Source organism: Erythrolamprus reginae, chromosome 9 (assembly GCF_031021105.1).
Source record: "Erythrolamprus reginae isolate rEryReg1 chromosome 9, rEryReg1.hap1, whole genome shotgun sequence".
Classification (NCBI taxonomy): Eukaryota; Metazoa; Chordata; class Lepidosauria; order Squamata; family Dipsadidae; genus Erythrolamprus; species Erythrolamprus reginae.
In genome coordinates, this window is record NC_091958.1 from 19,676,391 (window position 1) to 19,703,390 (window position 27,000).

At 40.0% G+C, this 27,000-nt stretch overlaps 1 protein-coding gene across 13 annotated transcripts in view; it reads left to right on the forward strand.

Moving 5' to 3' along the window:
* WWOX (WW domain containing oxidoreductase) overlaps positions 1-27,000 on the forward strand; it is a 760,885-nt gene that overhangs the window by 26,478 nt on the left and 707,407 nt on the right. For all 13 annotated transcript variants that reach the window (XM_070760427.1, XM_070760429.1, XM_070760430.1 and 10 more), the window contains exon 5: positions 18,255-18,361. In XM_070760427.1, coding sequence (XP_070616528.1) covers positions 18,255-18,361 — 107 coding nt within the window. The remainder of the gene's footprint in view (positions 1-18,254; positions 18,362-27,000) is intronic.

The window sequence follows — 27,000 nt, forward strand, 5'->3', positions numbered from 1 at the left end:
AGTGGACTAAAGACAAAAACGGAAACTTGGCTGTCCAATAAAACATCATTTTGGTTTTTTAAATTGAATTTTTATTATCCCTGAGTGAGTTTGAGAGAAAATATTTAGAAATCAAGGAAAAATACTGCAGCTGAATCCATAGATACCAAAAGGAAAGTTAAATGGGCCTCAATTTTTAGTTATTCATTCCTTCTATCTATCATGGAATTTGAGGTTTAGATGGAATGGGTAAAAAATGTTTATAGAACTCAGCTTCCAGAATTGTTTCCTATCTTTAAACTTGATTACAAGTCACATCGCTATGGGGAAAAAAAGAGGATAGAACTTAGAATGGAGGGATGGATAACATTCTGGGTCTCTACCACAGAAATCCATTGGAGATCCCTGCCTCCCATTTTGAAACTCAGAATTTCTTTGGCTGATGTTTTCCTCCATATGAAATTCGGTTCAGTTTTTCAGAAAATAATCTTGCTTTTGAATAAATGGATGAAGCCCTGAGACCCTTAACACAATTTCTTCCCAATATTTTTCAGAGTTGGACAGAAGAAGAAAAATCAGAAAAATAAAAAGAAGCACAATGTTTATTTATTTTATTTATTTATTTTGTCCAATACACAATGAGGGTTTTAGTGGGTATATATCTATATACACATAGTAAAATACATGATGAAGGTTATAGAGGAGATACTGATAGTAAAATATATCTAAGAAATAATAGAAAAGAAGATATAGTAATAGAACACATCAATGAAAGAATCGAAGAAGAGATATAGGAATAGAAGAAAGGCATAGGAGATATAGGAGAGCAATAGGACAGGGGATGGAAGGCACTCTAGTGCACTTGTACTCGCCCCTTACTGACCTCTTAGGAATCTGGATAGGTCAACTGTAGATAATCTAAGGGTAAAGTGTTGGGGGTTTGGGGATGACACTATGGAGTCTGGTAATGAGTTGTATGCTTTGACAACTCAGTTACTGAAGTCCTATTTTTTACAGTCAAGTTTGGAGCGGTTAATATTAAGTTTAAATCTGTTGTGTGCTCTTGTGTTGTTGTGGCTGAAGCTGAAGTAGTCACCGACAGGCAGGACGTTGCAGCATATGATCTTGTGGGCAATACTTAGATCTTGTTTAAGGTGTCTTAGTTGTGTTTGTTTGTTTGTTTGTTTGTTTATTTAGATTTGTATGCCGCCCCTCTCCGCAGACTCGGGGCGGCTCACAACAAAGTGCAAAAAGACAATTTATAACAAATCTAAATTTCTACTAAAACATTTAAAACCCCATTTCTAAACACACATACATACACACATACCATTCATAAATTGTATATGCCCTGGGGAGATGTCTCAGTTCCCCCATGCCTGGCGACACAGGTGGGTCTTAAGGAGCTTGCGAAAGGCAAGGAGAGTAGGGGCAGTTCTAATCTCCGGGGGGAGTTGGTTCCAGAGGGTCGGGGCCGCCACAGAGAAGGCTCTTCCCCTGGGGCCCGCCAACCGACATTGTTTAGTTGACGGGACCCGGAGAAGGCCCACTCTGTGGGACCTAATTGGTCGCTGGGATTCGTGCGGCAGCAGGCGGTCTCGGAGATATTCTGGTCCAGTGCCATGAAGGGCTTTAAAGGTCATAACCAACACTTTGAATTGTGACCGGAAGTTGATCGGCAGCCAATGCAGACTGCGGAGTGTTGGTTCTAAACTTTCTAGGCCCAGGATTGAAAGTCTAGTCTCGTAGGGTATTCTATTTCGAGTGGAGGAGTGAAGGGCTCTTCTGGTGAAGTATCTGTGAACATTTTCAAGAGTGTTAATGTCTGAGATGTGATATGGTTTCCAAACAGATGAGCTGTATTCGAGGATGGGTCTGGCAAAAGTTTTGTAAGCTCTGGTAAGTAGTGTGAGATTGCCAGAGATTGTCAAGCTTAGCTCAAGAAATGCAAAGAAAACTCAGTCGAAGTTCAGTCTTTTATTTGCTTACATCCAGTAGACAGAATCTTGCCGTAGTAAAAGTTTACTGCTCTATCTCTAATGGATGCATCCTGAGAGATTCTACAAATTGTCTGTCCTAACTCTCTTCCTCGGTCCATACAGTTTTAGGTTGTGCTGCCTAACGTCTCACACTCCCTTTCTGGATTGTGCTCCTTATTTCCTGAGAAATTGTCACTTCATGTGGTCCATCGTGCAGTGTTTCCGCATTTGCCCTCTCTAATAGTTGCACAAATCTGTAACTACCGGTACTTGGGAGTTTCTTTTGCAGGGGGTTTGAACTGTGTGTAGTTTGATTTTGCTTTGTTTTGTATCAATTGTGCAGCTGCTATTGTGAGCAGCTGCCCCAATACGGCATTGTACGGTTGCATCTGCTTTTGAAGAAATCAGGAAGAGAAAGCATCCAGAAGTGATTTTTAGATTCAAATTCCTTCCTTTAACCCTTTCTGTGCCGCCTCGTGGTTAGGCTAAAGCTTTTATTTTGGAAGTGGTGGTGGTGGTTTTTAGCCGATGCCTGAAATGGAAACAATCAGTAATGGTACATGAAGTATGCAAACCTAGGCAGGGTAGCATTTGTGTTAAATTTGCAGACACATGCTGCAAAGAGAAAAATGAATTGGGATGCAGTCATTGGAACCAAAGTAGCAGATGTGATCACATTTATTTTTGGATTAAAGAGGGATCTGGGTGAATTGGTATTGGAGGTGAGTGTATTAAAATTGGAAGTGAAGCTAAATTAGAAGTCTTGTTTCCTTTCCATATTCCTCTTCACCAGATCATGGCTGCATAGCTAGAGGTATAACAAGCAGGAAGAGGGAGATTGTGATCCCGCTGTATAGAGCGCTGGTGAGACCACATTTGGAATACTGTACAGTGTTCCCTCGATTTTCGCGGGTTCGAACTTCGCAAATAGACTATACCATACTTTGCGAGTTTTTTTTCTATACCACGGTTTTTCCTGCCAAACTAATAATTTTTGCAAATAAATAACAAAATAATAATTATTGTTAATAAATAATTATGTTTATAAATATCAGGATCACTAAGTGTCTTATTCAATGGTGAGTACCAGTAATAATGGTGAGTAAATTGTTGTTAAGGGAATGGGAAATGGTAATTTAGGGATTTAAAGTGTTACGGGAAGGCTTGTGATACTGGCCACAGCCAAAAATGGTGTATTTACTTCCGCATCTCTACTTTGTGGAAATTCGACTTTTGCGGGCGGTCTCGGAACGCATCCCCCACAAAAATCGAGGGAACACTGTATTCAGTTCTGGAGACCTCACCTACAAAAAGATATGGGCTTCAAAATTGGTGGAAGGTCTTAAGCATAAAACGTATCAGGAAAGACTTAATAAACTCAATCTGTATGGTCTGAAGGACAGAAGGGAAAGGGGGGACATGATTGAAACATTTAAATATGTTAAAGGGTTAAATAAGTTTCAGGAGGGAAGTGCTTTTAATAGGAAAGTGAACACAAGAACAAGGGGGCACAATCTGAGCTTAGTTGGGGGAAAGATCAGAAGCAACGTGAGAAAATTTTATTTGACTGAAAGAGGAGTAGATCCTTGGAACAAACTTCCAGCAGACGTGGTTGGTAAATCCACAGTAACTGAATTTAAACATGCCTGGGATAAACATGGATCCATCCTAAGATAAAATACAGGAACTAGTATACGGGCAGACTAGATGAACCAGGAGGTCTTTTTCTGCTGTCAATCTTCTATGTTTCTATCATTACAAGTAGGCTGCAGGTAACATAAGCAAGAACTTTAGGAATAATAAACTTGATTATGACGGGGGGGGGGGGATAAAACCGAATAAAGTTTATGCTAAGTTGGTTTCTTGGGCTCCACAGTCCTTCCAGAGGTTGATGGAAAAACCTATTAAATGTCCTCTCTCTTCGGGCTGGATCACATCGTAGGGAATGTCTCTGTAAGCATCATAAGGGGATTATCTTGCTATCTGGACGCTGCATGTATGATACGCTTCTCTGAAAGTGGAGATTTTCATCAAGAACTTGGTGCTTAGATTTAGGATGTTGCTGCGGCAAATAACCATGAATAATTTTTGTATCTTGAAAGTTTCTCCAGAGCAAATGATAGGCAGCGTTTGTTCTGATGTGTGAAAGGAGTTTCAAAAGGACTGAGTTTGGCAAAACATGCAGTTCAGGGTCAAATATATTTTAAGAAATGTTCTGCTGAGAGAGAGAGAGAGAGACAGACAGAAAGAAAGAAAGACAGACAGACATAGAAAGAGAGAGAGAGACAGAAAGAAAGACAGAAAGAAACAGAAAGACAGAGAGATAGAGACAAAGAAAAACAGGCAGACACAGAGAGAAGGAAACAGAGGCACACACACACACACACAGAGACAGAGAGAGACAGAGACAGAGAAACAGAGAGAGACAGACAGCGAGACAGAGAGGGAGGGAGAGACAGACAGAAAGAAAGGCAGACACAGAGAGAAAGAAACAGAGAGAGAGAGAGAGGCACACAAACAGAGAGAGACACAGAGACAGGCAGACAGAAAGAGAGACAGAGAGGGCGGGAGAGAGAGGGAGACAGACAAAGAAAGAAAGGCAGACAGAGAGAGAAAGAAGCAGAGAGAGAGAAACAGACAGACTGAGACAGAGACAAACTTTTTCAGTGTGAGAGACACAGAGATAGACTGAGATAGGGAAGAAAATTTTCCTATCCAAAGGGGGCATTTGAAAGAGCAAGTTTGTCTCTGTAGACACAGCTTACACAATTATTTTCATACTCATTAATGTGAAAGAAGGTAAATGCGTTTAGCTTATTTTACAGTTTTAATGTGAACATTAAAAGACATAATTTATTCCATAGACTAAAATAGAGACAAAATTAGTTGTAAACAAGATAGAACAGTACACAATAAAAAATGTAATTGTGGTGTGACAGTTCTCAATTGCTTAGAACATGTTAAAGGGTTAAATGAGGTTCAGGAGGGAAGTGTTTTTAATGGGAAAGTGAACACAAGAACAAGGGGGCACCATCTGAGGTTAGTTGGGGGAAAGATCAGAAGCAACATGAGAAAATATTATTTCACTGAAAGTGTAGTAGATGCTTGGAACAAACTTCCAGCAGACATAGTTGGTAAATCCACAGTAACTGAATTTAAACATTCCTGGGATAAACATACAGTGGTACCTCTACCTAAGAAGGCCTCTACTTAAGAACTTTTTTAGATAAGAACCGGGTGTTCAAGATTTTTTTTGCCTCTTCTTAAGAACCATTTTCTACTTAAAAACCTGAGCCCAGAAAAATTTCCCAGGAAATTTGAGAGCGGCACGAAGGCCCAGCCAGTTTCCTGTCATTCTCCCTGGGTTTCTCTCTCTGGCACAGTGTATGGGAGGCAGCCTCGTGCCGGGTGTATGGGAGACGCATGCTCTTCCTCGCCACCTCAGAGTCCCTCTTTTTTTTTAAGCCTTAAAGCGACTGTCCTCCTCTTTCTCCTCCTTCTCCCACCCAAATTCCGAGCTTTTATTTCTTTCCTAATGGGTTTGCATGGACTATTTGCTTTTACATTGATTCCTATGGGAAAAATTGCTTCTACAGTGGTACCTCAAGATGCGAACCCCTCGTCTTACGAACAACCCAAGATACGAACCCGGGGTTCAGAAAATTTTTGCCTCTTCTTACGAACTTTTTTCGTCTTACGAACGCCAAACCCGAACTTCCAGGTTCGGCGTTCGGGAGGCTACTGGGAAGCCCCCCGGCTGTTTTAAAAGGTGACAGCCGGGCGGCGGCATTTTTTTGCGGGTTTTTCCCCCCCCCTGCACGGATTAATGGATTTTACATTGTTTCCTATGGGAAACAATGTTTTGTCTTACGAACTTTTTGTCTTACGAACCTCCCTCTGGAACCAATTAGGTTCGTAAGACGAGGTATTACTGTACTTACAAACTTTTCTACTTAAGAACCTGGTCACGGAATGAATTAAGTTCTTAAGTAGAGGTACCACTGTATATTCATCCTAAGATAAAATACTGTAAATAGTATAAGGGCAGATTAGATGAACCATGAGGTTTTTTTCTGCCTTCTATGCTTCTAAAGAAAAAGCGAATGTAACATCCTGTAAGGGAACTGCCATTTTGTTCCAATTTTTCTCTCAAAGTTCCTCAACTCTGAGGAAACGTGTTGACTTAATGCTTGAAGAATCCAGCATCGTTTAGCTGACGAAACAGTCCTCCAATTTCATCTGAGTTGAAATATGCCTTTTTAATTTTATGAAACCGCTTGCATTAATATTGCACTATTGTACTTGCCAAAAGGAGATTTAAAACATGCAACTAATTTTGTTTTTCCTTAATGCTTAATTAGTACTCTCTTCTGCAGTTGGCCTGCGCACAAAAGCTGCAGAGGAATTGCTACATCTGAAAGAAACCGCTGTTAGGAGTGTGGATCCTGTTTCTTTTTTTTCCGGGGGAACGAAAGGGAAAAAAAGGCATATTTTTATACTCATAGGTGTCATTGTTCCCGCCATTATCCCAGAAGGCAACTTCTGCCTTTTGTTTTTAATTGCAAAAGTAGGTGACATTTTTTTTCTTTGCTCTAAATGTTCTTTTACTTCTCAGGTGTAAAATAAAAATTGCAGGTTGTAGATTGGGCAAAAGGAAAAAAAATCTAAGCTAGTGGGGGTATAAAAGGAGTAAAAGATAAAACTTTAAACGAGGGAAATGAAATTTCTGGCACTTTTAAAGTTGTCCTGAATTATTGGCAGCTGAGAAAAATGGTGGGCTAGTTAAACTCCACTTTGTATTTTTGTATTGGGTTGCAGGAATTGGGTATGTCTAGTTCAGGGGTAGGCAAAGTTGGCTCTTCTATGACTTGTGGACTTCAACTCCCAGAATTCCTGAGCCAGTCATGCTAGCTCAGGAATTCTGGGAGTTGAAGTCCACATGTCATAGAAGAGCCAACTTTGTCTACGCCTGGTCTAGTTGAATGAAAAGAAGGCCTGGTATAACATAGTAACAATCTTCTAGTATTTGAGGGACTGCCATAAAAAAAGGGAGCCAACCTATTCTCCAAAGCACCTGAAGGTAGAACCAGAAGCAATGGGTGGAAACTAAACAAGGAGAGAAGCAACTTTGAACTAAGGAGGAATTTCCTGACAGTTAATCCGTGGAACAGCTTGCCTCCAGAAGTTGTGAATGTTCCAACACTGGAAGTTTTAAAGAAGAAATTAGATAACAATTTGTCTGAAACGTTATAGTGTTTCCTGCCTAAGCAAGGGGTTGGACTAGAAGACCTCCAAGGCCCCTTTCAACTCTGTTATTCTCTTCTCTGCTAAGAATAATCATTTCTGAGCCCCCCATGGAAGAAAACAGTCCTGGAGTGGAATGCGCTGGGTCCAACCAGCATCGGCCTGATCTGGTAGAACATCTAAATAGAAGCGACTGAGAAACATAGAAACATAGAAACATAGAAGTCTGACGGCAGAAAAAGACCTCATGGTCCATCTAGTCTGCCCTTATACTATTTTCTGTATTTTATCTTAGGATGGATATATGTTTATCCCAGGCATGTTTAAATTCAGTTACTGTGGATTTATCTACCACGTCTGCTGGAAGTTTGTTCCAAGGATCTACTACTCTTTCAGTAAAATAATATTTTCTCATGTTGCTTTTGATCTTTCCCCCAACTAACTTCAGATTGTGTCCCCTTGTTCTTGTGTTCACTTTCCTATTAAAAACACTTCCCTCCTGGACCTTATTTAACCCTTTAATATATTTAAATGTAGCATTTATGTAAGAATCTAGCATTTTTAAGAAGTTGGAAAACCCAGAAGCTAAAAGATGTTTTCTATGGCATCACCTCTCCTCCTATTATAGCAATCATAGAAACACGGTCATTTTGTGTGATTTGACATATACAGGCACTGCAGCTTACTCACTTCGACTTAGAAACTTTTAAGAAACTTTTGACTTTTAAGAAGAGATTGGACATCCATTTGAGATGGTATAGGACAGTGATGGTGAACCTTTTCCCCCTCGGGTGCTCAATGGTCAGGCGATTGCTCTCATGTGTGTGCCCACACCCACAATTCAATGCCCCCACATGCTATGTCCTGCATATGCATGCATGACCCCTTCTGCGCAGCCTCCCCTCACATTCACACATGACCTCCCCTCCCCTATTTCCTGACTGTTAGTGGGCCAGGTAAGCCCATTTTTTGCTGTCACCAGGCTCCAGAGGCTTCCCTGGAACCCAAGGAGGGCGGAAACGGTCTCTCTTGTCCCCTAGAGCCCTCCCAGAGGCCCTCTGGAGGCCGAAAATGTCCTCCCAGAGTTTCTGTGTGGGCCAAAAATCACCTGGCTGGCACACAGATACACACTGGAGCTGAGCTAGGACAATGGCTCACGTGCCAGCAGATATGGCTCTGCGTGCCACTTGTGGCACATATGCCATAGGTTTTCCATCACAGGTATAGGGTCTCCTGCGTGAGCATGGCGTTGGATTCTATTATTCTATCCAGTAATTTTATTTTATTTTTGTAATACTGGCTGAGATTATAGAGGTACTTAAAGACCTAAACCTGATGAATGTAATTTTTATTTTGGGCACTTAAGTGGGAGGTCACTGTGTTATATTGAACGGTTCCTGAAATGCTTTGAAAATCCTGCAAACTTTCAGCCAGAGTTTTAGGACTTCTGCTTCTAATATTAAAACTCTGGGATGGTATTGGTTGTGTTCAAGTCAGAGTTTCAGCAGTTGAAATCTTAAAAGAGTTTACTTATTTATTTTATGTATTTGTTAAACAATTATAGAATGGTAACTTGTACAAATAAGACATTAGATAAGTAATGATAAAAAGTAATGATAAATGACAATAGAACAGTAGGACAGGGACGGTAGGCACAATGGTGCACTTATGCACGCCCCTTACAGACCTCTTAGAAAAGGGGAGAGGTCAATTGCAGATGGTCTAAGTTTAAAGGTTTTGGGGTTAGGAGTAGAAACCACAGAGTCAGGTAGTGCATTCCAGGCGTCAATCACTCTATTGCTGAAGTCGTATTTTTTGCAGTCTAGTTTGGAGCAGTTGACATTAAGTTCAAATTCAGTTTGGGAAAGAAGACGGAGCACAGTAGCACATATACATACGTAGGTTCTTTATCATGGTCAATGATCCATGCACATTAACAGGCAAAGAAATAAAAAATACAAATTTGATCATGTGAGATATATTATTTGATGTGTCTTGTCTGGTGCCATGTGTCTTGTCTGGTGCTAAGTGTCAATATTACTGTAGAACTAGCAAGTAGAAATCCTGCCTAGGACGTTGTTACAAAATGGGTAGAATAAATGAGTTCCTTAGTTACCTTTGAAAATTGCAATAGGGCAGCAGAAAGAGTGACAGTTTCAATTTCTCCTGAACCGCATGTTAAAATCCGTTCGAATAAGGGTTTGGGTTATTTTAGTATCCACTCATCAAGAAAATGGATAGCAGAATATTGTGCCACGACTTTTCTCAACTTAGGTCAAATATTTGTATGCGCTCATAGGGACGCCTTGTAATTCAGGTTCTTCTATTGTATGGATCGTACTGACTACCAACTAACTGGTGTACCAGCTCCATAATATGGCTCCAGGCTTTATTCAATGTAGTGTACAATTGTATTCTGATATATGCTGTGATACTCGTAAAGAAAATATATTTTCTATGTTTTTACAGTGTTTCTCTAGAATGATGGTTTATGTGTAGTGCTAAGCCATAATAAGGTGGTTTGTTTTTAAGTTTAGCATGATGCCTGAATTAATAGTTGGTTTTAAAACCTTTTGGTATCTGTTCACGTACGCTTGTGCGCGATATTTCTGCGCCCAAGAGCGTCCAAGCCAGGTGGGTGGAGTCTCTTGCCAATGGCGCTACTTTTTTTTGCAAAACTGGGCCAAACCAGGAGCAACTCACCATTGGCCATCCCTCATGGTTTAGTATTAGGTGTTAGGTACAAGAAGACAGGAGCCAGGATAGACTATTCTTTTCAGAATAGATTTAGAGTGGAAAGTTGATATCTTAGTTTAAGGCAGTATTTCTCAATTATTTTCTGTTATGCCCCCTTGGGAAGAAGTAAACATTTTGTGCGCCCCCAACTCTCTGCCAGGATGGTTGTTTGCAATATTCAGCACATTTTCACTGAAAAAACTCAAGCTGCTTATCAGTAATGTGGGGTGTAATGTGTTTAAGTGACGCCTTAATTTATTTGGCTTCATGCTGTCCGCTGCCAACATTTTTAGACACAGTAAACATACCGGTCTTTCCTCGTCTCCCATCATAGTTACAGTGAAACCAAGCACTACATACGCTTCGTCATATTTCCTCGTCTTAGCTTACGTTTGTCTCATTATCTCCGTCTCTTTCCTCCTTTCTTTTCATCCCTGTTAAATATTTTTCCATGGTGTCTTTTAAGGTTTTTTTTATATGCACTTCATATCTCCTACTCTGTGCTTTGTTTTATTACTCGGTGCAAAAAAAGCACATTCCCTGGGGTCAGGGAATTCCCTAGCCCATCACTGGACCCGCCCCACTATTTGAGAAGCACTGGGTTAAGGTCAGTACACAGGTTCTAAAATATATTTACTTCCTACATTCGTTTACCAAGGTGACTTTCTGCACTATTTAAAAAAAAAATGAAAATCTGGTAGCCAACTGTTTTAAAACTACATCATGAGTTTAAAACTCTTGAGTTTAAAACTCATGATTTAATCAAAGAGGGCTTTAATTCTGCAAGGAAATAGCAGGTACGTTCTTGAATACGAGGTAATGTAAGTCAAGCATTAATAGGACCAGAATGATAGCCTCTACACAAGATTTTAATAACCAGGGAGATCCTTATCAAATAATGAACAGTAAATGGCCAAATTCTTACTGATCCTTTAGATACTTTATCTCCTAAGCGTTTTGAGGCTTCAACATTTATAGGCGGCTTTCTAATTTGTCTGGGAACAGTTCATAAGCCAATGAAACTATTGTAATGAAGAAATTGCATCTTGCCATAACTAGCTCCAGGCAATATTCTGGCTATTACATTTTAGAATCATTGACCTTCCTGAGTGCTTCTCATGTAGATAATCTTACTATATCAAAATATTCCGCCTTTTATCTCTTCACTGCCCAGCGATCCAGATATCTCAGATATAAATATCTCAATAATTATCTGAAAATATCTATTAAATTACACATTTTCGTGCCTAATTCTATGTGAAATATATTTTTGCAATTTCTAAAGAGAAGTAGATAGTTTAAATGTTTAAACTGGAATGTGTGTGTGTGTGTGTATATATATACACACACAGTATATATAAAGTTGGCATAGACCATGTTAAAGTACTTTATTTTAATATCAAAATTCTACCTTGCATTGTTTAAACCATTTTTTAAAATGAACAAATCTTAATATACTTGATGCTGGCTTTTATTTTAATGAAGTACACTTAGAAAATAACAATGGAATTTAGCCAAAATATTTTGCTTATATTTCATCTTCATTTTAAAAATCTGTGCAAAATGCACATGTTCTGTAGAAGCATATTAAAACTAGTAAGCATGGTTAACTTTACAGAATCTAGAGCTTTTAAATTGCCAAGTTAATTCTTAAATCAGAAAAGCAATATGAAATACGTACTTCTGAAAAAAACATTCGGCTTTTCTTGCATTAAGTTTATGATTGACTTAACCAAGGTTTTTTTGAAATGACAATTAACCATGGTTGGTTGAATAAGTGGCATATATCATGCTAATCCCCAAATGATATTTTATTTACAAATCACAATGATGATGATACTGTATTATTCATTTCAGTCGTGTCTGACTCTTGTCAATTGTATAGGCCAAGGTTTTCCATACCTTTTGATCTTACACTACTTCTTTGTTCTATGCTCTGGTGTCCGATTTAATGGATACGACTTTAAAACTAAATCCTGCAACCTTCCTAATTTCTTAGTGGTCTGATTAATAAGTTTCTTGGGTTCTCCAGAGTTTTGAGGCATGATTGGGTTAAGTTGAATAGCTGGAAAATGCAAAATGTTTGTCTGCTTCTTCAAAGTATTTCATTCAATGTGTTTAGAATATTCCTTCTGAAACCCATTCTAAATGCAATCTTGTTCCACTTTTGAAACAAATTGTCCACTCCTTGATGCCTCCATTGAAAAGAGTCTCTGAAAAAGAGGAGATTGTATGAAGAAATTATACTGGCTGATTATCTTATTCCTTGAGATCAGTGGTGGGTTTCTACCGGTTTGTCCCGGTTCGGGCGAACTGGTAGTGGCAGCCAACCCACCCAGATTTCATCACAGAAGTTCTGTGCATGCAAGCAGTAATGGGTTGCAGCCGGTATGGCTGGGATCGGGGTTCTGGTAGAGGAAATTGAGATGCGCCCCAATGCCTGTGCGAGATTTGGCTTCTGCACATGTTCAGCAAGCGGGATCTTGTGTGAGGATGCTCTTGCATGTGAGATTTCACCAATCTGGCATTTTTTTGCTTCTGCGCATGCGCGGAAGCAAAGTAATCTCCAAAAATTGGTGAAATCTCGCACATGTGCATGTCCACGTGCAAGATTTTGCTTGCTACGCATGCACAGAAGCTAAACCTCATGCTGACGGGCATGTGTGTGCCCGCCAGGTGCCGGCACACCCGCAATGATCCCGGAGAGCGTACCGGTAAGTGGAACCCCCGCCTGCATGCGAGTGATCCCATTCCCGAACCAGTAGTAAAGGTAAATTAAACCCACCACTACTTGAGATGTAATGTATCTTTTCTAATACAGTACATCTAATTTATTTTAAGATCTGCTGTTTGATAAAGTCTTTGGAACTGAAGTAAAAGAAATATCAAGATATAAATACTTTAGTACTTTAATGAACCAAAATAAACAGAGGTTTCTTCTGCATATCATACAGGAGAAGATAATTTATCTTATACTCCAGCGATGTTGTATAAAATGTCTGGGTTGCTTCAGATATCTGGCAGCGGTTACCTCAGGAAATCCAGAGGCTAACAGTTTATCGAAAATACCATAAATTATAAAATATTAATGGTTTAATGAAGAACAGAACACTGGACACTAGTGGAATTTCATTTTTTAAAGGAAATGATTAATACAGAGTGAGCTATATTGTTTGTCGGCTGGTTGCCATTTAAAATAGATTGTGAGGAGAAAGTCGGCTCTGACTTTGTTATTTGAGTTACATACAGATTTATACTGAGCATTATTACAACAGTCTTTTGTGTATACACAATTAATATTCACACTGGTTTTATTAGGAAGATACACTAAATTTTCTTCTTAAATCTTTTACTTCTATTTTTTTAAAAAAATATACAGTAGAGTCTCAATTATCGGACGGGCTAATAGTCGGATAGCCAAAAATGTCGGATAATCCAGAGAGTCTAAGAAAAGCCTTGAAATCACTATGAACTGCAAACGTGTTGAAGTTTTATTGCAGTAATGTTATAGTACCAACATTGTAATGTATAAACAGTTCAGTCCTCTCAAAATTTAAAGAAAACAGCCATGCGTTTCTGCTTTCCCAATGTCGCCTTCCCTGTCATGGCTGCCATGTTTGGGGGCTTGTCTGGGGGTGTGGAAATGCCTACAGCCACACCCCCAAGCAGCCGTGATGTCAGATAATCTGGAATGTTGGATGACCGAAGGATGGATAATTGAGAGTCTACTGTACAATTACATGTAGTACTTGGCATACAACTACATTTGAGGCCATAATTTCCATTGTTAAGTAAGGTAGCTGTTAAGTGACTTTCGCCCCATTTTACAACCATTCTTGCCACAGTTGTTAAGTGAATCACCACAGTTAAATTGGTTGTAAGGTGAATCTGGCTTCCCCATTAACGTTCTCAGAAGGTTGCAAAAGATGGGACACTACAACCGCCATCAATATATGCCAATTGCTAAGTGTCCAAACTTTGATCACGTGACCACAGGATGTTGATTGTAAGTGAACAATCTCATAACTCACTTTTTTTCAGTGTCATTGTGCCTTTGAATGGTCACTAAATGAAGGATTGTATTTATTTAAAAAAATATGTAGGTAATTTGAGGATTGTAATTTGATAATTACCTGTATAGTTTTATGTAGGCAATATTTCATATCGGGCTACCTTCAATATTTCAGTCAGACATTTGCAAATCAGTTGAGAGAATTTTCCAAAACTAGGAAAGTTTTGAAGCTCCGAACACTTTACATAAAATAACCTAGTGCCGTGATGACGAAACTATGGTAGGCGTGACATAAGTGGGACACGGAGCCGTATCTGAGGGCATGTGTGGTGTTGCCCTATGTCAGCTCCATGTGTGTGCTGGCCAGCTGATTCTTGGCCTTCCGGAGGGCGAGAGAAGACTGTTTTTGCCCTTTCCAAGCTTCAGGAAAGACTCCGGAGTTGTGGATGGTGAAAAACAGGCTTTCCTTAAGCCTGGAGAAGGCGAAAAGAGGCCTGTGGAGGGTAAAAGGAGGCTTTCCTGAAGCCTGGGGAGAGCGAAAAATGGCCCAATGGGCCTACTGGAACTTTATTTTTAAATTTCTGATAGGCCCGTTTGGCCCATTTTTCGCCATCCACAGTCTCTGGAGACTTTCCTGCAGCATGGGGAGGGTGAAAAATGACCTAACGGGCTTACTGGAAGTCTGAGGCTTCAGTGAGGCCTGCACGCATGTGCGCAGGGTGGGGGTGGGGACAGCGAAGGGGGAGGTTGTGCACGCATGCGCGGGATGGGTGGGCATTGCATTATGGGTGTGGGCACGCACCCTTTCAGCACCTAAGCAAAAAAAGGTTCACTATCACTAACTTAGTGTCGCCAGATGGACTATACAGGTCTAACATGCAGGTAAACTCAATTGACAATGAATATCAGTTTCCGGTCACAATTCAAATCAAATCAAAGTGTTGGTTATGACCTTTAAAGCCCTACATGGCAATTGACCAGAGTACCTCCAGAACCGCCTGTTACCGCACGAATCCCAGCGACTGATAAGGTCCCACAGAGTTGGCCTTCTCCGGGTCCCATCGACTAAACAATGTCGTTTGGCAGGCCCCAGGGGAAGAGCCTTCTCTGTGGCAGCCCCGGCCCTCTGGAATCAACTCCCCCCGGAGATTAGAACAGCCCCCACCCTCCTTGTCTTTCGCAAATTACTCAAGACCCATCTATATCGCCAGGCATGTGGGAACTGAGACACCTCCCCCAGGCTTTTATATTTTATGTTTGGTATGTATGTGTTGTATGGTTTTAATTTTGGGGGTTTTATATATCTTTTCTTTAATATTAGATTTGTTACTGTTATATTGTTTTTGTTATTGTTGTGAGCCGCCCCGAGTTTTCGGAGAGGGGCGGCATACAAATCTAATAAATTGAATTGAATTGAATTAAAAGATATGTTCACGTTAACCACGAAGATGTTTGAAGACTTTTGGAAGGGGTCTGGGAAGGGATGTCAGACCTTTCTTAACTGTGAAGATTTAGAGGAAAAGGAAGGCACTAAGCAACCATTTTAATTTTCAGCACTTGTGATGTTCTCCTTAGAAACTTGCTGGGGAGTACTTAAACTTAGTAATCAAGTGCTACTTGTTTGCATTACAGTATGAAACCAATTTCGAAACAAATGTAAATGGCTTTTAAATATCAATCTTTATTTTATTAAAACAGTAAAGCATATGGCCCACTAAAAATGGAGCAGCTCAGCAACTGCCTTCCGAAAGTTTCTTTGCTTGCATTTGCTCAGTGGAATTAAAGCAGGGAAAAAGTATTTTGCATATGTTGAAAACTAGATTCATCTGCGTGCGGTGAATTACTCAGATAATTAAAGTTGCCTGATACAATGAATGGCTTTAAAAAGGAAGAGAAATTGCTTAGACTTAAACACTGTAAGCATGTAATTGCACAGAATGGTATAAATTTATGTAAGCTGTTGTTTCTTTAATCTTAAGTTATGCCCTATGTTGTAAACTAAATTTGTCTTGCCCCAGGGTACTGCTAGAAGTGAAGCTGCGTATATTTAATAGTGTTTTTCCTTGGGATAAACAGCACGTAAACCAATCCTGCATCTTGCTTAAAACAAACAAACAAACAAAAAAGGAAACAAATGGTCATCTTTTCTGTTTTATTATCTGTTATGGTGAATATTCAAGCACTAATTTGAATCTTTCTAGCTGGAAAGTATTAAACTGGGAGGGCTAGTCTAGAAAAAAAGGATGGGGGGGGGGCTGATAGCAGAATTCCAGTATTTGAGAGGTTGCCACAAAGAGGAGGGGGTGTCAATCAAAGGTTTTTTTTATAAGAGGCAACTGGACTTGAATTGCCCTAGATCAGGGGTAGGCAAAGTTGGCTCTTCTATGACATGTGGACTTCAACTCCCAGAATTCCCGAGCCAATCATGCTAGCTCAGGAATTCTGGGAGTTGAAGTCCACATATCAAAGAAGAGCCAACTTTGCCTACCTCAGCCCTAGCTTAGCTCCTGTGTGCATGCTTGCACCAGCCAGTTGATTTTTGGTCTCACATAGAGGCTCTGGTAGGGCATTTTCAGCTTCTGGAGAGCCTTGGGGGACAGGGGAGGCCATTTTTGCTCTCCCCCAGGCTTTAGGGAAGCCTCTGGAGCCTGGGGAGGGTGAGAAATGGGCCTTGTTGGCCCACAAGAAGTCAGAAAATGGGCCATTTCCAGCCTCCAGAGGGCCTCTGAAGGGAGGGGTGGGAGGAAGCCATTTTGGACCTCCCCAGGCATTGAATTATGAGTGTGCACATGTGTGTTCGTCACCTGAGGGAAAAAAGGGTACGCCATCCTTGTCATAGGAGGAGAATTTGACTCAGTGGTTCCTAACGTGGGGCCCACGCCCCTCGGGGGCAATTGGATTTCTTAAGGGGGCAATTGGAACCTTGCTTAAATCAAGTGAATGGCTTTTTAGGATTCATCCTAAAGTGAATAGGAGTTCACTTTGTGAATAGTGAGAATTATATGTCACGGGGGCCATCAGGATTTTAGAGATGCTTAGGTGAGGCCTAGCCCAAAAAAAGATTGGGAACTACTGATTTAAAAAAAGATTGAAATAGGAGAAGGAAGGTGTCTTGGGTATGTTCAGTTGTTTGTAAAAATAATAAAGGCAGGAAATATGTAAGCCAATAAATACATAGAAACATAGAAGATTGACGGCAGAAAAAAACCTCATGGCCCATCTAGTCTGCCCTTATACTATTTCTTGTATTTTATCTTAGGATGGATATATGTTTATCCCAGGCATTTTTAAATTCAGTTACTGTGGATTTACCAACCACGTCTGCTGGAAGTTTGTTCCAAGTATCTGTACTACTCTTTCAGTAAAATAATATTTCCTCACGTTACTTGTAATCTTTCCCCCAGCTAACCTCAGATTGTGCCCAAATAAAGAAATACATAAACAAACAAACACATAAATAAATAAGTAAATAAATATTGTGTCTACTTTTGGAAAGAGCAGACAAGGACCCTGACTTTTCCTCCTAACACGAAATGTATAGAGTTTCATGTGAGGGAAAGAGTAGTAGATGCTTGGAACAAACTTCCAGCAGATGTTGTTGGTAACTGAATTTAAACATGCCTGGGATAAACATAGATCCGTCCTAAGATAAAATACAGGCAATAGTATAAGGGCAGACAAGATGGACCATGAGGTCTTTTTCTGCTGTCAACCGTCTATGTTTCTATGTTTCTATGACAGGGATTGAAATGAGTCCTTTCCCTCAGTTGCTTGCACTAACTGAAATAGAAGATTAATCCATATGCTAAAGGATTATGTCAGTTGTCAGTGTTTAAATAGTTGGGTCATGTCGATTGGCATTGGCTTTTGTTCATCAGATTCATTTTTGGTGCTTTTACAGCTGCCTTTCCCCAAGTTTACTCCAAATAATGCTGCCCCCAAAGTCTTGTGTTACATTTAAAACGTTAGCTGAAGCATTTTTTAAAACGAAACCCGTAATTGAAAAATCTCAAAGGAAATGGATAAAACGCAAAAGAGCAACAGTTAATCACGCTAATGAATTCACATCTGAAGCAGGAAAAAAGCTGATTGCCGAGTTTAAGGCTGCTATTTTTATTCTACATCTATGCATTTAAGTTGACTTTGTTTTGTATTGGTTCCAGTTTTTTTTGTATGCCAGCTTGAAATTTGATGAGTCAGGAGAATAAACCTTTCCACAAATACTTAGGACCCAGGCAGTCATATTCCCCTGCTGACCGGATGCTGTGTTCCTTACTGTGTCTTCTCAATGTGTTTTGTGGCAGGTCTTGAAACGGCAAAATCTTTTGCCCTCCATGGTGCCCATGTCATTTTAGCCTGCCGAAACACCTCAAGAGCTGATGAGGCCGTGCGCCAGATCTTAAAAGAATGGGTAAGGACCTGTGCTTTATAAATACGTTTTCTAAGCTCCACACATGGTGCAGCTTAGAAAAAGATGCCACTTAAAAATGAGAAATTAAAATGACATTAATAAAATGTTAGAGATGTAAGCTGAGCAAATCAGGTTAATTATGAGTCACTCAGAGAAAAGGGTGATCTGATAGACAGATAGACAGACAGACAGACAGATAGATAGAGAGCGAGAGAGATGGATGAAAAGATAGATGGATGGATGGATAGATAAAAGACAAATAATAGATGATAGATGGATAGATGGATGGATGGATGGATGGATGGATGGATAGATAGATAGATAGATAGATAGATAGATAGATAGATAGATAGATAGATAGATGATGGATGATAGATAGAGCAATGATAGAGTGAGCTAGTGAATGAGACAGACAGACAGACACACATGCAATAAAAATAAATAAATGCTTGAGCAAATCAATGTTTTGATTTTGGGCTAGAAAGGAAATGACAACCGTTGAGATCCTCTCCATGGAGGAAGTATCAGTGTATTGTATCCCACCATTAAGAAGACATCCTGTCATTCCTAATATATAATTTCTTTGTTGGGAGATGGTTGTCATAACAAGGCAGGACTTTACTCTGAGGAAGTTTATAATTTAAAGTGAATATTAAATTCACATTGAAGACTGAAAATGGAAGAGAGGATAAAGAGGAATGGAATATATGATTCCTTTAAAAATTTGAAAGGAATGTAGGCAGTTGCAAAGTTGAATATTTGGGCCCAAATTGCAGGAGATACTGATTTAACTTTTAATATGCTGAGGATTGCACCAGCCTGAAGCGAAAGAGCAAAACACCCGGTAAGGCAACAACTGCTGAAAATGAAAGGGAAACCATTGGAAGGTTTTTTTTTTTAACTGTACTACTAATAATGTGGTTTTAAACATGTTGCATTAAATGGTGTGGTAAAATATAACGGAAATCTATGAAAGACACAGATTTTGTGACGTGTATTTCTAAGGTTTGTATGGAATCTGCCTTGTCAAAATGTTCTGTCACCTTTCTCTGGTTGAATTTAGCTTCAGTTCATTTGGGGAACCTAGCATACACCATACAACCATCACAACATGTAGTTCTGCTTTCCTAACACGATGTTGTCCAGTTAAATTACTCAATTCATAGCTAACATAGTCGAGGGACTTTTGTTCAGCTAGTCAGAGATCTTAGAGAATAGATGCTCCATCTGTGCTGTGTGTTTTAATAAAAGGACAACTTTGGATGAAAACTGTTAAGAAAACCTGAGCAAAAAGAAGACTCATGTTTAACTGAATTTATTGTTTCAGCAAGAAACGATAGTCCTCATATGGTAGTTTATTCAGGAGCATGTGAATCCCCTTTCAGAAGGTTTTACTCATGTGTGGTGTGATAAAGTGATCAGTGCAATCAATATGAAAGTTGCCATCCTTGGAGTGAATGGGGAAAACAACATTTTTGCGTTGCTTTTATTTTGAATGCTTCAAAAGTGGACCGATTTCCTTATTAGCCATTTCTCTTTCCTAATTGTTCACAATACTATTTAATCTTAGAGTACAATAGCTGGAGTACCTTTCAGTCTATCTTTGTAATGGGATTGCTGTTGTTTATTGAGAAGGACTAATTAACTTTGATGATTCCACTAATATTATGGCACTTTGACAATACCTCAGATTTATGACTCAGGTAAAATACATAAATGAAATGCAGGTGCTGAAGCAGAAAGAATAAGTTGTTACAGAACTTTAATTACTTGAATTGCATAAGTAGGGGAGAATTAGTGGGTGTTCAGAATTTACATCAGTTGGAAGTAATCTTGGAAGGAAAATAAAGAAAAGCTAATTAAACTGAAAAAGGACATTTTATTTGCAATAGATTTATGGTCTGAATCTAATAGAAAGACACTGGGGTTTTTTATTCTTTGTCAAGAGTATTTGGGGTAGTCAATGCTTTCTGTTGAGAGTCTATTGATATAATGGATTTCTCTTCAAAGTATCTTCTATTTAAATTGTATGGCCCTCACCAATGACAGACTAGCTTTGATGTCATTGGTTGGCCTATTTTGATTGCCAAAGGTTTCATTAATTAATACTTGAATTGAGAACCTTAAAGCTACAGGAACAGCATCTTAAGATGACACAGAAAACTGTAATAAAGAGTACCGTAATTGTCCTTCAGAACACAAAATCCACTAGATCAGCATATAGCAACTGGAATTGCAAACATGCTTTTTAAAGAGATTTTCATGAAATGCAAACTGTACAAATTAGATGTAAACAATCTTGTTTCTTTTGTGGCAAAATTAATCTCGTTAGAGGGAAATAAAATAAAAATTAAGCATGAAAGTGTTCGTTTGTAAAGATGCAACACAGCATAGAGCCATACCTACCTCACTGTTGCATTCCAAGAAATAAGACAACGCTTTGTGGAAAATGTTTTATTATTCCTAGACGTCTGTGCCACCTATCTCTCCGAGGCTATTGTAGGTGGCTCACAGTCAAACAATTAAAATGACATACAAAACATTGGAACATTAAAAATTGCATGTTTGGGTTTTACTTCTCGGTGATATTCCACGCGTATTTGAGTTGCTATCAGTTCACGTGGCCATCTTTTCATGTTCCAATTGTCTTTATTCTTGGGGAACATCAGGTAATGTTGAATCTGCATTAATAGTATCCTAAAGAAAGGATATGCAAAAATATATATGAAATATATATCTCACTCTTCCGGGTCTTATAAATGTTTGTGTACATTTCTTTCTCTCTGTCCAAGTTCACTAATAGTAAATGGTCCATTTGGGTAATACGTTTAATGGAATAAAACCTAAATTGATACATCTCTAGCTGCAGTTGTGTTTGAGAATTTGGTCATAATTTAGAAGTGCGTGTTAATTTCTTGGCTGCAAAAACTTGAAGCCACCTCTTCCTCCAAAAAGGAAATTAGACTCTCAGATCTTTGATACGTTTTAATCAAAAAGACATCGTCAAGCATAAATCTCTCAGCAATAGCCAAGGCCCTTAAAGCAGCCACGAGGAAAAAAAATATCGATACTTTGCAAGGAAGGGAACGGTTGTTCCAATTCGCTTGATTGACTTTAAGACTTAATGAAAAACACTCCAGTAGAGTTTGTAAACCCGTTTGCTCACGAGACTGCCGAAGTCCTATGCCACAAGCTGTAGAAATCAGAGGCCTATTCCCTATTATATTACATTTGACATCGCTGAACGAAAGAGTAATGATTGAGCAGGGTTTCACAGCTCCCAACTGTAGGTATTTCCTTAATGAAGTCTTTAGAAAATATGCAGAGTGATGGGATTGCAACTAATGGATCATAAGCAGAGGAAATAATAACTGTTAGCCCTGCTTGTCAATCATTAAAGGACTGAAGAGTTCTACAACAAATGTTTCAATGTATAGGTGTGGCGTAAAACATCTGTCGAGTGTTTCTTGTAGTCCAAGGAATGTTGAATTAAAGAACAATCTAGGATTCAGCTCTCTAGGTACGAGCAGTTAGACCGGAATAGGCAAAGTTGGATCTTCTATGATTTGTGGACTTTAACTCCCAGAATTCCTGAGCCAATCATGCTAGCTCAAGAATTCTGGGAGTTGAAGTCCACATGTCATAGAAGAGCCAACTTTGTCTACAACTGATGATACTAGACCCACAGTTGAAGAGTTTAAGTAGAAACTCTTCTCAGACTAATGTTTTGCACCTGGGTGAAAATAGGTAAAGTTCAGTAACACTTAAGAGGGGTCAGTCTTTGCCCTCCTATGCCCTATGTAGGTATTCCAGACTAATTCCTTGTTTGACTCTTCCCCTTAGCTTGGCCAGTATCTCTCCTACAAGCTCTTAGTCTTAAAATGGGAGTCACTAAATTGGAATACTTAATCTTCTTCTGTGGTCCATCTATCTACACCAGGGGTGTCAAACTTACATCATCATGGCGGCGTCACGTGATGTATCAGAACTTTCCCCCCTTTGCTAAACTGGGCATGGGCGGACCGTGGGTTTGATACCCCTGACACCAACTTTCCTTTGTGGAATCTATGTATTTGTAACTCACTTCTATTAAACCGCTTATGTCACTTATATAACTTGCTCACTTATTCAGGCGAACCAAACTCTGAAATGATGAGCGGGCTGCAAACAATGTTTTCGTCTTGTAGAAATAAAATAGAGATAAATTGGGTCCCCGAACTAGTTGGGTAGCTGATCAAGAGTATGGGATGTATCCCATTAAAAGTTATGCAAGAGCTGAGGTGGCGCGGTAGGTAGAGTGCAGTACTGCGGGCCACTAAAGCTGACTGTAGGTCTGCAGGTCAGCGGTTCAAATCTCACCACCAGCTCAAGGTTGACTCAGCCTTCCATCCTTCCGAGGTGGGTAAAATGAGGACCCAGATTGTGGGGGCAATATGCTGACTGTTAAAAAGTGCTACTGCTAACATGTTGTAAGCTGCTCTTAGTCTAAGGAGAAGGGCGGCATAAAAAAATCAAATGAATGAATGAATGAATGAATGAATGAATGAATGAATGAATGAATGAATGAATGCATGCATGCATGCATGCATGCATGCAGTGAAAATGGATAAAATAGTCCCCTGGAGGAGCAGCAGATGTTTGCAGCATGATACTTTCAGTATCTTGTGACTTTAGATATATGTCCAATTGCATTCTTTCCTGGTTATAATAATGCATTATGAAGTGTAAAATAAAGCGTAACTAGCTAATAAAACCACTAACCAAAGTATGGCTAGACAGCATCGGGCAAACAGTCAGTGTCTGTCTCCACTTTTTATAATCCTTTATAGAAGGATAAAAGCAGTGGGTAAGATTGGCTCTGTCTTTAGATAGAGACAGGAATGTCAGCCAACAGGAGAAATATTTGCTTCAGTGATATTTGGTTTATTCTTCAGTCCTTCAGCTGATCCTCCTTGATAGAGAATACAAATCATTTTCAATGCAGATAGAATATCATCTCCTTCAGTTTGCTTTCATACATGAGAAACGTATATACAATTTAGGTAGTCCTTACAACCTTACAATCATTTGTTTAGCAACCATTCAAACAGAACTGAAGAAATTGACTTAAAAGCAGTCCTCACATTTATGACTGTTACAATCATGTGACCTTATGGTCACATGACCAAAATTCAGGTGCTTGGAGATCAACATGTATTTTATCTTGGTTGCAGAACTCAGGGTCAAATGATGTCCATTTGTGATCAACTGGCTTTTGACAAGCAAAATCAATGATGGGGGAAGCCAGATTCATTTAACAACCACACAATTCTCTTAACGACTGCAGTGATTTTGTTTGACAAAAGTCATAAAATTGGGCAAAACTTCCTTGCCTTGCCTGGCAGCAAAAATTGGGATCTCGAGTTAGTGGTCATAAAATGTACTTAGATTAGATTATTATTAGAGTTGGAAGGGACCTTGTAGGTCATCTAGTCCAACCCCCTGCTCAAGCAGGAGTCCTTACACCATTTCAGACAAATGGCAGTCCAAACTCCCTTTGAAAGTCTCAAGTGTTGGAGCTCTCACAACCTCCGCAGGCAAGCTGTTCCACTGTTTGATCGCTCTCACCGTCAAAAAGTTCCTCCTTATTTCTAGGTTGAATCTCTCCTTGGTACTGTACTTTATATATATATATATGAAGAAATCTGTGTGTATGTTTTAAAATTCAATGAGAGATTAAAAAGATACAGATAGTATACGAAATAGTGTAAGGCAGTGATTCTCAATTATTATCTGATGGTGGCATTCACAGACCACAGGTCACCTCTGGCACCATTCCACACCCCAAGGGGGGCATGCCCCACTGTTTGAGAAACACTTGTATAAAGCGTCATTCCCCTCTCTCCCTCCCACCTCCTTAATTTTGGTCTTATGGCTATAATATTCCCATCAGCATTTGGACACCTAAAACATTCAGTACAGTGATTTATAAAGAAATGCATGCGTTTAAAAGGTAAATGTGAATTAAAACAATTTAACAGCTTCCCAAACTTGGATGAACGCTTGAGGTACATGTTTTTCTCCTTGTACGATAAACATATGGTATGAATTTTCTTCCTCTCATTACAGATGCTGAGAGAAAGGGAAAGGCAAATATTTATAGTGTGCTCGTGTTTTTACAGTAAAAACACTGCTCAATTTGTTTATACAGTTCCACTGTTACAGTTTTTATGGTTGGTAGTGAAACCACTGTAAAATAGAGTCTGGGTTATATAGCAGATGTGGTGAGCCTCTTCTACTCCAATAGAACAAGCAACCTATCATTGAATTGTGGATATCTTTTATATTAAGTCAATGTTCAGAGAAGGGCTGAACTATTTCACACCCTTTGTATGTCTTTAGACATGCGCCATCATGATAATCTACCTGTGGACTAATGGCTAAAATAAATATAGCTAATTTCTTAAAAGTACAGGTAGTCATCGATTTAGCACTGCAATTGAGACCAGAATTTTTGGTTGATAAGCAAAACAATTGTTAAGTGAGTTGTGGTTATGACATGAATCCAATTTCCCCCAACTTGACTGAGAAGATTGTAAAATGGTGATGATATGATCCTTGGATGTAGTGGAAGTGATGTGCCGTGCCTGGAGGCTGTTGGGATCTGGATGGGTGTCAACAGACTCAAACTCAACCCGGATAAGACGGAGTGGCTGTGGGTTTTGCCTCCCAAGGACAATTCCATCTGTCTGTCCATCACCCTGGGGGGGGGGAGTCACTAACCCCCTCAGAGAGGGTTCGCAACTTGGGCGTCCTCCTCGATCCACAGCTCACATTAGAGAAACATCTTTCAGCTGTGGCGAGGGGGGCGTTTGCCCAGGTTCGCCTGGTGCACCAGTTGCGGCCATATTTGGACCGGGAGTCACTGCTCACAGTCACTCATGCCCTCATCACCTCGAGGCTCGACTACTGTAATGCTCTCTACATGGGGCTACCTTTGAAAAGTGTTCGGAAACTTCAGATCGTGCAGAATGCAGCTGCGAGAGCAATCATGGGCTTTCCTAAATATGCCCATGTCACACCAACACTCCGCAGTCTGCATTGGTTGCCGATCAGTTTCCGGTCACAATTCAAAGTGTTGGTTATGACCTATTAAAGCCCTTCATGGCACCGGACCAGAATATCTCCGGGACCGCCCTTCTGCCGCACGAATCCCAGCGACCAGTTAGGTCCCACAGGGTTGGCCTTCTCCGGGTCCCGTCAACTAAACAATGTCGTGTTGGCGGGACCCAGGGGAAGAGCCTTCTCTGTGGCGGCCCCGACCCTGTTGGAATCAACTCCCCCCCAGATATCAGAGTTGCCCCCACCCTCCTAGCCTTTCGTAAGCTCCTTAAAACCCACCTCTGTCGTCAGGCATGGGGGAATTGACATGTTCCTTCCCCCCTAGGCTTATAAAATTTATGTATGGTATGCTAGTGTGTATGATTGCTTTTAACTTGTGGTGTTTAAAATTAATTTAAATATTGGATTTGTTTACATTGTATGGCGATTGCTGTGAGCCGCCCCCGAGTCTGCGGAGAGGGGCGGCATACAAATCTGATTAATAAATAAATAAATAAATGTAAATACTTTCTGGTTATGATTATGTGACCTTGAGTATCAAGAGAAAGCTATGATGGGGTGACCACAGAGGTGGGCTGCTGCCCGGACAGGGGGAACGCAGTGGGGTAGGGAAAATAGAGCTCCACCCCAGACCACCCAATTAATTAATTAATTAATTTGTTTATTCATTCATTCATTCATTCATTCATTCATTCATTCATTCATTAGATTTGTATGCCGCCCCTCTCCATTAGACTCGGGGCGGCTCACAAACAATAACAAGAACAATGTAAGAACAAATCTAATAATTTAAAAGACGCTAAAAACCCCATTATTAAAAGCAAACATACACACAAACATACCATGTATATAACTGTATAGGTCCCGGGGGAGATGTCTCAGTTCCCCATGCCTGATGGCAGAGATGGGTCTTAAGAACTTTACGAAAGGCAAGGAGGGTGGAGGCAGTTCTAATCTCTGGGGGGAGCTGGTTCCAGAGGGTCGGGACCGCCACAGAGAAGGCTCTTCTCCTGGGTCCTGCCAAATGACATTGTTTAGTCAACGGGACCCCGGAGAAGGCCAACTTTGTGGGACCAACCGGTCGCTGGGATTCGTGCGGCAGAAGGCTGTCCCGGAGGTATTCTGGTCCGATGCCATGAAGGGCATCGGAATTTGCACTGAAAGATGTTGAAAGAAAATGCATGAGCCACACCCACAGTGTGATAGTAAAAAATTTGGTAGCCCTTCACTGGATGACCACTAGACAGGGATTTGGACTAGAAGACCTCCAAGGACCCCTTCCAAACCATCCTGTGTTCTATGTATTAGAAGCAGAAGACTTGTTTTTTAGAGTCTGAGTCTTATAGTTTTGCCGGATTCAAGTTTTTTGTGGAAATACGTTTACGTCTCTAGCTCCGTTCACCTCCTGTAATCATTCTCCTGCAGGTATCATCCTGAATTAATGTTGAGGTTTTATAGTAGTTTGGGGTAATAAATTGCCACTGACAGTAAATTCTATTAATGTAAAAGGTCAACGTAGCTTATGGTAAATACTTTAC